Below are 12,733 nucleotides of genomic sequence, written 5' to 3'. Positions count from 1 at the left end.
CTCTGCACAGAAATGGAGCTGATCAGGTATTTTTCTAGAGCTGATGAAGAGCTACTGATAAATCCTTGAGCAATAGCATTCAACACCAGGAGAACAAAAATGAGGAAAGCAACCCCATGCATGTGCCATGTCACAGAATGCCCAAGTGAAAACTGAAAATAGCCCATTATAAAGCATTACAAAGACCACATTGGAATAACACACTACAAAATTACAAACACAACGTGAGTTTCAAATCTGCAGACAACGTTCTAGTACACTGAAGCAACAAGAGATCAAGTGCAGGAGGAATCATGTAAATCTTGTGAAGCAGCCATGCTAACCTGAGTAGCATTATTCCAATGTTATCAAATGTCTTCAAATGGTTTCACTAGTTTACAATCGGTGTATGGAACACTACTTGTGCTTGTGCTATAAACACAATGGGGTACAACTTCGGACAATGAGGATTTATGTAATCCCTGAGGCGTTAGGAATCAAAAAGCTAATTTTCCTCCAGATGTCTTCGTCAGCAAAGATGAGCCCTGTCTATCGTCTTGTCCTTCTGCTGTGAAGTCTACTTCTCCAGCGCTTCTTTCAGTGTCTGGCTAGGCTTAGAAGGAGGCATGTCTCATCCAGGGGATGGGTGCATGTCAAAAGCGCAAACAGGATTTAAGAAAATCAGAATGAGAAGAGTAATGAAACAAATCTTTCTGCCACGGGGCGAATAACAACCGAACCCCGCAATAGATTCAAGTGTACATATCATGAAGAATCTCTGCAGTAAAACGCAGTCACTTCATCTCTTTGATCTGTTCTTGGCCGCATATGAACGATGCCTAACTCGAGCTTGGAAGATAAGCAAGAAACTTACACTTCCGCAGCTTTTACATGTCTCCCTGTCAAATGCTTGGCCTTGATCGAGTGACGTAATTGTCGCTCTACCATCACTCCAATCAGCGATGAACATAAAAGCATGCTCCCGCAAAGAGGGAAAAAAAATGGCTATTTCTCCACCAGGAACTCTTGGATTTGAATACCGGTGTGGCGTGCTTCTTCTTGCAAGCTTAAAAGAATCTTGTCTCCTACTTTTAAACTCGTAACGGGAAGTGCTTTGGAAGCCTTCTCACCTGGACGGATGCACACGAATCAGTTTCTAGAGATTCACATCACTATAGGATAGTATTCTTATTCATTCCACATCACAAGCAATTCAATCTAAAAACGAAAAGGGGGCTGTTAATGTTTCAAGCCTCACCTCCAGGTCCAACGAGACAGACAGTTTCTGCATTTTGCAACAGCACGCTCTGCTTTTGCCCATCCACCTCCACCACCACCAGAAGCAGAGGCCTTGATTCAATTTTCACGCGCCCAACCAAGGCAGTCCGAGAGTGTCCCATTGCGTCCACAACCATGACCTGACTGCCAGTATGGAGCTCAGAAAGGTATGCTGTGCGGCCACCAGCCATACCAACATATGCATGAACTGGCCCCTGTCGTATAAAGTACAGAACACGTCAATGAGGAGGGTTCAAGTGAACCAAAGTAAACGTCATCCGAACCATCGGACTGAAATTTGAATGGTTTAAGCGACTTACAGCATTCACTCGGAATGGTCTGGAAGCCACGTAGTTGCTCTCCAAGCACTCTGAGTGCACCAAGAAGAGAGCTCTTGCAAAAGATCCCACCTGCATAGAGCAGATGTAATTTTAGAAGGTAAGTACCACAGAGAATCATCCCTGAAATCGTTGAAAGACACCAAACAGAGAGAAGACTGCTGAAGATTTTTAAGTTCAAGAAAGGCAACTTACCAAGAGACCCTCTCCAGCGTTCAATAGATTGCATAGGTCAACGCAAACACGATCTCCCATACCAACAGATTCTATTTGGGTGACTGTCGCCTCCACCAGAGCCACTCCCGTTGATGAATCCTTCTTTTCTTTTAAATATGCCTGTATCGATTGCAAAAATTGCAATTATAATTGTCAGCATTCAAGTTGAGCATTACGAAAGGTCACATCGTAAACAGATACGAAACATACTCAGGAGCTGGAGCCAATATAAATTACGACCATGGCAGTAGATTGCATCAGAAAGCTTGACTGCACCTTCTATGAGCCAAGAATCTCTTACCTTGAGAGCAAATACTTCAGAAATATCGTCAGTTTGCAAGACAACTCCATCAGTGCCCTTTTCAAGAGCTTCAAGATAAACCTGAGCATCAGTGGCAGTGCTCGCGGTGGCATACAGAGCTGTTCTACTGTCCTGGAAGGCTGCCACCATATTCTCAGCCGGAATGATCTGGTGACCTCAACACAGAAGTATAAAATTTTAGTCTCATGCCCAAAAAAACACCTAATATATTAGAGACCAGTTGATGCTCAACTCCGGCAAAACACTTCCAACCAAAGAAATATTTGCTAACAGTTTAGAATAGACTTTGAAACAGCGACAAAAGAGCCCGAGAGTGTCCAGAACGCAGATGAAGACAAGTAAAGCCTTATGAGATCAACCTGCCAGTCAAGAGCGTTCATCACCACGATCTCAGATTTGCCTATTAATGAGGGAAGGCTCTCGAGTTGTTCGCCAGAAGAAACTTGTCCAAGAACAGCCACTTTCTTCTTCTCCGAGTTAAAAAACTGGTCATTCTCCAGGTAGACAGGATCAATTTTCGCAAGAGCTGTAATGCATAATTGGAAAGTCAGTGGCTTGATTTTCAACTACCGATTCTCTTGTACTCGGCAATGCAGAACAACCAATGCAGTCAAGAAAATGGAGTGGGTTTGCACCATCCAGCTGACGCTTAGTGGTGTCCGAAATGCACAATTCCAAAGCAACCGTTAGGGGTCGACAAAACGGAGGAGGGGCCTACATGTCCATTCATTAGCGAGGCCCTTTGTCTCAGGGGTGAAAACAAATGTTGACCACCCGCCTTCGACAGAGGCTGTCATCACATCCTTGCTCTTGGTCCATACCCACACTGTCTTGGTCGTTGTTGCATGTCGCATTCCAGCCTGCGCACTTCCCACACGTCCTGAGGACGTCCTTGAAATTGGACTGCCGCCTGAAATCGTTGAGGTCGCTCTAGAGAGTGTGATGCTTTTATCTGAGCCCGTGCGCAATATGAGTCCTGAAACTACCAGAATAGATGACAAGGTTAGATGGCTATTCGAAGTAACACACTCTGTTGATGAGGCAACACGAGCGGGCCACAAATTCAAAACCTACTACAATGCCGAAAGAGACTAACAGCCAAACCGCGAGGCGAGCTAATCAGGTTCCAAACTTGACTTGGGCCTACATCTGTTCTGTAAATAGGAGCTACCAGGGAACGTACACAACACAATGGCGTAGTTTCGGTGGGTACAGGCCAATGTGGCTCAAACGTAAACATCCAAAGCGAAGCCCTAGAGTAATGTAGTCGACTCGGGGCAAGAAATTCACTAAATTGGTCCTTAAGATCGTGTGTTTGTCCTAACATCCTAATCCAAAACCTTGACCACTCTTCCGAATGCGAGGCTGAGAAAAGAGCAGTCGTGTCACCGTTTCTACCCAGGGGCTATTACGAATTTCAATACGAAAATTCACACCTAGTGAAATTGAGGAGTAATGCTTCCCACAGCTTGCCCGACTTAAAATTTCACTCACCAAATGGTATCGGGGACCTGACCCAAGTTGCCATCCCAAACGCCTGCATAACTCCTAATAGGCGAACCCGCCCTCTCACCCTTACAAACCACCTTGACTCCTCCCAGCACTTCAAGACACTTGTGATAACCTCTCCTGAGACGTCCCAGAAAAAATGCAAGTGCGAAAGGAGGATAATAAGCACTCAGAATCGATTGGCCCAAAGAGAAGCTCAGAGTGCTTTGAAGAAACAGCTACGTCAAGCCCTGGACAACTTCGCAAACTGCAACACGACTTCACAATCCACTATCTGGCACGCTTTCGACAGTGCCCTGTCCTGGATGCTCGAAACCATCCAGTCTCGCTTAAGCACCACAAATATCGGGTAACAGCGATTAAAACGGTGTTTTACGTACCTGAGTTGGGTTGTGCTCCTTTGTAGTTCGGGGAGAAAGTAACTCCCCAGATCAAAAGTGGAGTGAACACAGGCAAACTGCGCGGGGTGAAACAAAGCTACCCTACACATAGAGTTTGCTATTTTAATTATATAGGGATATTCTAGGCACCTTTTCATGCGTTAACAGGCTAAGTATATCGAAGAGAGTTAAAGAAAGGATCATTCCCCTAAATAAAGATTTGCAACTTTGAGAAAGATACCCTCGAACTTACGATTTGAAGGATGCGAGTTTGCGGGGAGACTGCTCGACCTCTTCAGAATGTCGTCATTTAGCAACCACTTTCTTGCGCCAAGCCAAGGCAACGGCAACGGCAACGGCGCAGAGTCCTTCAAGGAACCCGATATCGTAATGGGCGACTCGTTCGAGTCATTCGACTCACGTGTTTCTGTATCTAAGTAATGAAGCAGACTGGCGTCGCGGTCACCAAGTGCCCCGAAATCGATGGAAAAAAGATCGTCGCAAGACTGGGTGTCGGAATGATGCGAGCTACTGGAAGTGCTAGTGCCAGTGGAGGCCATAGAAACTTGCTTTGACAATCTGCCATTTGATTCTTTCGAAATGTGGTTGAATGAGGTGGATGACATCGACGATCCGTGCATTGAGGAGCTTGAGAACGATAATTTTGACAGACTAGGATGCGCGCTTACGAAAGCAGTGCTTAGCGTGTTGAACGGAGTGGAGCCGCTGCTGTTTGGCTGCGGCTTGGGTTTGCTCAAGGCGAACGAGCGTATGCTTTCCACCCCCCCTGAGGAACGAACACGGCTCACGAAGCACGTCAAATTGTCAATGAAAAATTTCCTCTCCTTCTTGAATGTTTGGTCTACAACGACATGATATGCACCCGTGATGCGCGCTTCCTCAACCACGATGTTTTTAGGGTGAATACCCGCGCGCACATCGATCGCCAACTGCACCTGCACCCATAGCTCGCACTCGTAAGCTCCATACCGAAATGGGAAAGTGAAACAACTCGCTTCTAATGTGCTCAAGTTGCGAAGATGTAGGAGTAGAGTACCTCGGCCTTCTCGCACCAGGTGCTAAGCTCGGGGATGTTCTGCAGCTTGACGCGGTTAATGGCAATCTCATTCTCTAAGACCTTCTTATTTGTTCCTATCCAAGACTTTTCGTCCACATGGCACTTGTATCCCACTGCAACCAAACAGCGCGAACATAAACTTAACATTCGATAACAATCCTCAGTGTATAAACAACTTCACCATCCTGCACTCTAAACTTTGAAGCGTCGTTCTGGAGCGGTCAAGAAACTCAATAGCAAGGCGAAACAAACAAGTTCATGAAGAGTATGCGTTCTCCTGGGCTGTGCAGGAATGATAAACCGCAATGCGATACCACAAAACTCTGTACGCTTTTGGTTGTTGATTGAACTTACGTGGATTGAGGATATGGGTTAGAACGCCAACAATGCGGAGCACGTCGCCCTTGCGTGCGACATTCCTTAGGGCCCAAACCACAGCGCTGTTGAAAGTATTCTGGCTCACATCCACCACCACCAATACCACTCCCTGGGAATCATTCAGGTCTCCCTTCTCCAACGCTCCCAAATCCATCGAACCCATTGATAATCGCTGCTCTCTAAGATTCCAAAGCTCTTCGGTTATCACACTCACTCTATGTATTTTTCCTGACGAACTGTTTTCTACCGAAGGACTTGAAGGAATAGTACGTATTCTGAACAGGCATCCGACCAGGTCTGGTTCTGGTAAAACCATCGATCGCGGAGCCTAATGGCCTCTGTAATCAAAATAGCAATGAGACATGATCCTGGACTCCAGGGCCTCCACAAACCACCAAAGAACTTCCTAATACCAAACTGAAACAATTGCGCAATCTGAGCAGGCTGTGGACAATTGATCAGTCGGCCTGCACAAAAATTGATAGTCGAGGTCTCATCTTCATATTCGACAGTTCACGGCGGAATGCATCTAGGACTACCGGCACCTAAGGATAATCTCTTTGGCCGAATCAGATGGAGGATGAACCTATCTGCAAACCGGCAGTGCAAGCATCGGGGAAGGATCTTGAAGGGGGAAGAAGGCTCTTGAAGAGCGGAGGATCACACAGAGATGTCACCCAATGCCTCGGTAGAATAATATTAAACTAGTTGTATCCACCGTGACTAGTCCACTGCTCGTTCCGGCCTCCAGAATTAGATCCAGTACCTCGAAAATGTTCTCATTCCCGCCTCGATGTTTATACCTTTCGATCCTCCGACACTCCAGGCAGCACCGCGATCGATGTGGAGATGTATTCGTGGAACACTTTTTTTTCGGCGAAGAAGGTTCTCGCTGATGAGGAAGGCACCTTTATGCAGCCACGTCATGGTCATTCTCAAAGGGGTTTCGCACCGACGCAAGAATCGAACGGATTATGCTCCTTGCACAAGTGCCAGAACCCCCGATGCGCCCAAAGAAAGCAAATGAGGATAGTAGGTGGGTGCCGAAAACCATCGTCAAATGGCTCCATTGACTTCCCGCTTTGACCAGCAGCGGCTCCAGACACAATCTGGCCCAGGACGGGAGGAGCATCGGATACGGGGTAAGACAATCCCATAAATTCCAACGCCAACTCCAACATATTGGGAGCTGGGAGTCGAGTCCATCGATCCAACTTGTACAGCCCACCTCACACAAGATGAATGGCAGCCAATCACGAGAGGAGGAGGAGGAAGGGAAGAGCGCGATGTGTGCATCATCAGCCAGGAGGGCTAGAGCTATCGACGCAGTGGTAACAGTCATTAGATGGGTAGAGGGACCCAAGGGAGCAAACGCAACCGAAGATAAAAAAAACTCTTGCACGCGCGCTCCGAGGCGCGGGTCCGAATATCCTCAGAATATACTTTTGCGACAAATATAGCAAAAAATATGGTGCGGAGAGGCCAGGTTGGGGTCGTCGCACTACAGAAAAAGCCCAGATTTTTTTGCTCGCGAAATCTTTCGACTGCGAATCCCGGTTACAGGCCACGCAGCTTCACTGTTGTGGGGTGATTTCTCCGAAATGGGTGCCCTTCCCCCCACTCAACTTCGCGAACGCCACTCAGATCGTCGCACTTCCAGGGAGAGGGCTACAATCCACCGCGTATCGATTGCAATGCTGGTTGTTGTTATTATTCTTCGATGCGATCGCAGCCACCACGATGCGGGATTTCCAAGGCTGAGATTCACGAAACGGCGTCGGCGCTTCCAGTTCGGCGCATTCGAACTGCGATGCTTGAGTCCTGCAAGGTATGACACTTTTCTTCTCTTTATTTTTCTTTTATTTTTCTTTTATTTATTTTTTTTTTTTTCCCCATTGATTCCTCTTTAAAAGACTATGTTAGTGGTTGTGGAAACAATAAGCTCTGTAGATTACTATTACAACCTTTAGAGAATCAAGGAATTTAGGATTTTAAACAGGATGTTTAATATAAGAATTTATTAACCTTAAATAAAATTTAAGGCTTTTGGATTTCAACAATGAACTCAGCAAAAATTGTTTGGTTGAACATGAACCACATTTACAAAACATCACGTAATGTTATTCGAATACTATATGATATGCTTGGAGCAATTTATTTCTTCAATATATCATTTTCAAGTCTAAAATTCTTTTTGTATATGTTTTCAGTCAAGTCTTTTAAAAAATGAGAATAAATAAAACTTTAAAAACTGCATGTAAAAAGTGAATATTTATAACATCTCTAATAATAAAAAAAAATTCAAAAGGACGTAAAATAAATAGTTAAAATAAATGAAAGTTGAAAAATGACTGTAGATTGCTTTTAATATTAATATTAATACAATATATCTACAAAGTACAAGGTTTTACTTCATCCGTCATATATATGTATATATATATATATATATATATATTTATATATTGAACTAAGAATGCGTTAACTTTTTTCTCACTGATCTATCTCTAATTAATCCAAAACATTAGATAAAACAACCATATATAGGGATTTGGTGAGTTACATCGAAAAGTCTTCTCTGTTGTTGCAATCCTTTCCTAAGCACATTAATAATGAAGGCGAAATATATTAATATTACCACAGTAATTGCAATAATGACAAAAGAATGATCAAAACATATTGCTATGCAGAAATGGAACCGCTGATTTTTGTACAAGACTGTTAAGGCTCTTTTTCCACTAGAGCTCCTACATTACAGAACATTTACCCTGCATAGTATTTAATTTTATATCTTGTATTACGAATTTGATTTTATCATATTTCAAGATTTAAGTTTAATTATTTTTCAAACTAGAAACCATTTTTTGCCATAGATATAGATATATATATATATATAATTCCTTATGTACTACCTCATTAATGTTGACATCATTCTTTTGAAATGAAAAGATTTTAAAATCATGGCTCAATGAAGGTATTCATGCACATATGCATGTATAAATTATCAATTTCTAATCTAGACAAAAAATTTAAAATGTATTCAATGAATCTTTTTGTTGTGGAAAGTTCTGATTAATAATCTTCACATTAAAAACGTAACAAGTTTGCAAAAAGTTGGAAAGAGAGGTCCATTAGAAGGGTGTGGAGAAGGGTTTTGAGTTACCATTGAAATGAGAATTCCCAATAAAAGGTTGACAGAATGAATCCTACTAGAATGTTACAAAGAAAAGGTGGAAGATATTCAATAGATGTTAGAAAATTTGTGCAGTTGGTAGAAATGTGATATAAATTGTAGAATATATATATATATATATATATATATATACATTAGGTGCTCTTTTATTCTTTTACAATTCCTTGTTGATATATATATATATATATATATATACATTAGGTGCTCTTTTATTCTTTTACAATTCCTTGTTGATATATATATATATATATATATATACATTAGGTGCTCTTTTATTCTTTTACAATTCCTTGTTGATATATATATATATATCTATATCTAATCCTATATACAAGTTTTTTGTTGTTATAAGTTGTTATGTGTTGTATATGCTTGTATGTGTACAGTGTATATATAAATATATATATATATATATATATATAATCGGAGTCTGTCCTTCAAATTTGATGACTGGTTAAACTTTTCTGCCTGTGTGTGAAGTTTGTTAATTGGATGGATTTTTGAGAACAATAGCAAATTGTTGGTTGATGAAAACTAAAACGGGCATTACAGGTTTGCAATTTCTCAAAATTTATTCTGAATTCTAATTTACTAGGTAATTCTTATAAAATGAAAATTAAATCATTTTCCAATTAAATTTACCAGGAACCAAAACTCTTATTTAATGAAAATTTATTAATTTGCAAACACTTTGTAAATACTTTGCAAATACTTTGCAAAGTGTTTGCAAATATCTATAAACCAAAATGAAGAAATTGTAACCATAGACCATTCAGAATTATGTAACTATTGTAAATAATACCAAATTCCTTTTGTTCATGTATGGTTTTAAAAAATATACAATGAATACATAATAAAAAATTATTATGTTTGTAAATGAAAAGGTTCTTTGTCATGAAAACAGGCATGGAAACCACTCAGCAAGCTAATGATCTTTGAGCCCTTAATGTTTATTTTTATTAATATGCTCATGATCTTTGAACTTAGCCTGATATAAAATTTATTTATGGAACAAATCTTGATATTTTGAATGGAAAATGGAAATATGAATAAATTTCATTTGATATTTAAATTGTGATATTAAAATGATATAATATCAAAATATAATAAGGTCTTAAAAGAGAAATTTTTATTTCAAGTTGGGTAAATCCTGCCATTATTCTATGCAATTGTAACATTGTTCAACAATAACATAAATTAAAATAAACTGAAAAAAAGAAAAGAAAAATTAAGAGCGTTTGCATTCAGTTTTAAATTTTCCATTTAATAAAAATACCGAATAAAAATTAAGTAAAATAATAGAGGTAGTAAAGAAGAAGTAAAATATATATTAAAATTTCAAAGGACATCTATATATATGTATATATACTTCTTCTTCTTCTTCTTTTCTGGTGCATCCTATAGATGGTTTATTTTTTTAAAGAAAAATATAAAGTTATGAAAAAAGAACTAAATTTAGTTGGAATATAATAACCATAAAATTTCTTTGGGTGCTATCCTGGCTTGCAAATAAGTTGGCGTAATTTCGTCAAATCATTGTCCTTGCTATAACAAAAAACAACAAATGTTTTTTGCAAAATCCTTGGTGCAATATTCTTTGTGTATAATTGAAATTTCACATAGAAATACAACAAATTGGCTTTTTCAAAAGCACTTCATATTATAAATGATAATTCCGTTTTTGCTCAATTAATTTTTTTTTGGCAGTGATAAAATTAGGTCTGGAATGACATTGTTAAAGAAACATAAGAAAAGAAAAATCCTAATCCAGAATCAAACATCACATATTAAAAATGTTAAGAAGATATGGCACATAGAACAAGAGTGCCAAGTTTTTTCTATTATTCAACTAGACATTTGAGAACCTCTTTAAGTATTTCACCCCATGAGAACTATCTACACAAAATATATTACATTTGCCATAAAATCCTAAAAATAGAAAAGTTTTTAAAATACTTAATCTCCAAAAGAAAGTTAGATTTAAAAAATTATAAATTGTATTCATCTTATACTAGGAAAACATATTTTATTACACAATGTTTTATTTTTTTGTTTATTTTCTTTTGTTTTAGTGAAGCATGAACATGGTGTTACAAACATCATGGAATGTGGCAAGAAATCCCAGCACTTGACTTCCCTTTAATTGGCTACAAACAGATTTGTTGTAACTTGACCACTGCCCAATCTAGATGACACAAAGATCATTATTTTCCTTTCAAAATCATGGATACATTTACTTTTTAAAGTATTTGAATCTCTTATTCCTTTGGATTCCATGAGTGAAATAAGGACCAAGGGTTGTTCCATTTCTTATACAAAAGTCCCATCTATATATTAAGATTGTTCAAGGAGACAAGTGGTGGCTCTCCTTCATTGGATGCATCTGACTTGGTTTTCATCAAAAACTTTAATATTGCTTAGATTTCTAAGTGAATTTTCATTAATTATTAACTCTCTTTGAGTTTAACTGTTGAAGTTTAACTAAAATATAAACCAATATTGTTGAATCAATATCATTGAATCTATGTTATTGTCATAGATCTTATGCATCATTGGAACCTCATCAACAGAATGCTCACTCTAATGAACCACAAAAGCTCTAATTTTTAGAGGCAAATTTTCAAGGGTCATCCCTTAATAGAGCCTCTGATTTTATACTTGCACTTTTACTCAAAGCTTCACCAACTGAAGAAATGGGCTTGATAGTAAGGGATGTAGGACATACTTGGTTCACAGTTCAAAGTATGCATAAGCTTTTTGATGTGCAGGATGGACATTGATCAAAACTTCTTGAAGCTTTTTTTGTATAAGATGAAATATTGAAGTTGATTAAAGCACTTGTATGAAAGAAGATAGAGTTAGTATACCATTTTTAAGGAGTGCATCATTTACTTTTGAAAAGGTGTGTATAAAAACTTTTTGAAGTAACCTACTTTGTAGACTTCTTTGGAATGCATCGTCTCTTCATGGTCACTTATCAGTGCTAGGAGAATTTTGATCTGCATGTTCTTTGATATATTTTGTGTACATTATCATTCAAGTATGGTATATAGAACAAGTCATCTCAAGCTATCTTTTTGTGCCTTGTATATTTTATATTTTAGTTAGATAGTATGATATCTTCAAGACTTGGTGTCATAGACATATGTATTTATTCTAATATTTACCTATATGATTAGATAGAAATATATAAAATTTGATTTATTTTATAATATTTTCTAAAATAGCTTTGTAAAAGCTTCATAGATGTTGTTTTGACTTTACATGTGTGTGTAGTTGATTGGTAGGCCAGAAACTTGGTCAATAAGTAAACCACATGTTGATAGCTTGTAGAACAAGATAACTATGTGGCATACATATAGATAACTTGTCTTGTAAATTAAGATACGTGTCTTGCAAAGTCAAGACGTTTTGAAGGTCTTACAAGATATTGCCATATAGCTCCTAATTAAGAGTATATATAAAGACAAGAGTGAAGCCTTCTTCACTCTTGTCAATGCCTATTTAGTCTTTAGTCTTATTTTAAGACTTTCTAGTATTCTTATCTTTAGCAATAGTAATTCTAGTTTAATATTATATCATCTTTGAATGATTATCTAATCTTTTCACATGATACAAGAGTGCACTAATTTTTTTAGTTCTTCAAGATTTATATCTTTGACAATTTGGTAAGAGTACTAACTTATTGTTTATATCTTATTTTAGAAGTGAGTAGATTATCCCACTTCTATTGTTATATTTTAAAGATTGAAAATTACGTACCTTTAAATAAACTATTTAGTTTTCTAATACTAATATTTTTCTTTAAAAAAATAGATTATCCCTCTTTGTAGAAATTTTTATTTGATATTAGAGGTTGCGGATTACCATCCTCTAATTTGACTTGTAGATTTGTTAAGTTATTTGAAATAGAAGAAAAAATTATAGATGCTATACTTGATGGAAGTGAAACTAGATTTGCAATTATTGTTGAACTTCACGAACTTGTGAAGATACTTGGGGTGGAAATTTCATGCATCACAAGTATCAACCATAGAAATATTAATCCTATGCCTATGCAAGAAG

At 38.4% G+C, this 12,733-nt stretch overlaps 1 protein-coding gene across 2 annotated transcripts; it reads right to left on the bottom strand.

The window, feature by feature from the left end:
* Positions 1-300: 300 nt before the first annotated feature.
* Positions 301-5,903, bottom strand: LOC112286217 (uncharacterized). 2 transcript variants are annotated; one of them, XM_024527900.3, is made up of 10 exons: positions 5,455-5,903; positions 5,080-5,213; positions 4,276-4,978; positions 2,852-3,115; positions 2,493-2,659; positions 2,113-2,280; positions 1,791-1,931; positions 1,578-1,667; positions 1,238-1,472; positions 301-1,109 (listed from the first exon to the last, which is right to left on the bottom strand). In XM_024527900.3, the coding sequence occupies exons 1-10, from the start codon at positions 5,792-5,794 to the stop codon at positions 985-987; spliced, it is 2,367 nt and encodes a 788-aa protein (XP_024383668.1). In that variant the 5' UTR covers positions 5,795-5,903; the 3' UTR covers positions 301-984. The 2 variants fall into 2 exon arrangements, with proteins under 2 accessions (XP_024383668.1, XP_024383669.1); XM_024527901.3 differs by having other exon boundaries at positions 2,852-3,109.
* Between the last annotated feature and the right edge of the window lie 6,830 nt (positions 5,904-12,733).

This window comes from Physcomitrium patens, chromosome 9 (genome assembly GCF_059467195.1).
Source record: "Physcomitrium patens ecotype Gransden chromosome 9, ASM5946719v1, whole genome shotgun sequence".
NCBI classification, from domain to species: Eukaryota; Viridiplantae; Streptophyta; class Bryopsida; order Funariales; family Funariaceae; genus Physcomitrium; species Physcomitrium patens.
This window is presented reverse-complemented; position numbering and strand designations above follow the sequence as displayed.

Bases quoted from the DNA above. Each gene is read 5' to 3' on its own strand.
- LOC112286217 (XM_024527900.3), bottom strand. From the start codon at position 5,794: ATGGTTTTACCAGAACCAGACCTGGTCGGATGCCTGTTCAGAATACGT. The intron at 1,932-2,112 runs GTAAGAGATTCT...CAATCGATACAG, and splicing joins CTGAAGTATTTGCTCTCAAG to GCATATTTAAAAGAAAAGAA. The intron at 1,473-1,577 runs GTAAGTCGCTTA...TTTATACGACAG, and splicing joins GACCATTCCGAGTGAATGCT to GGGCCAGTTCATGCATATGT.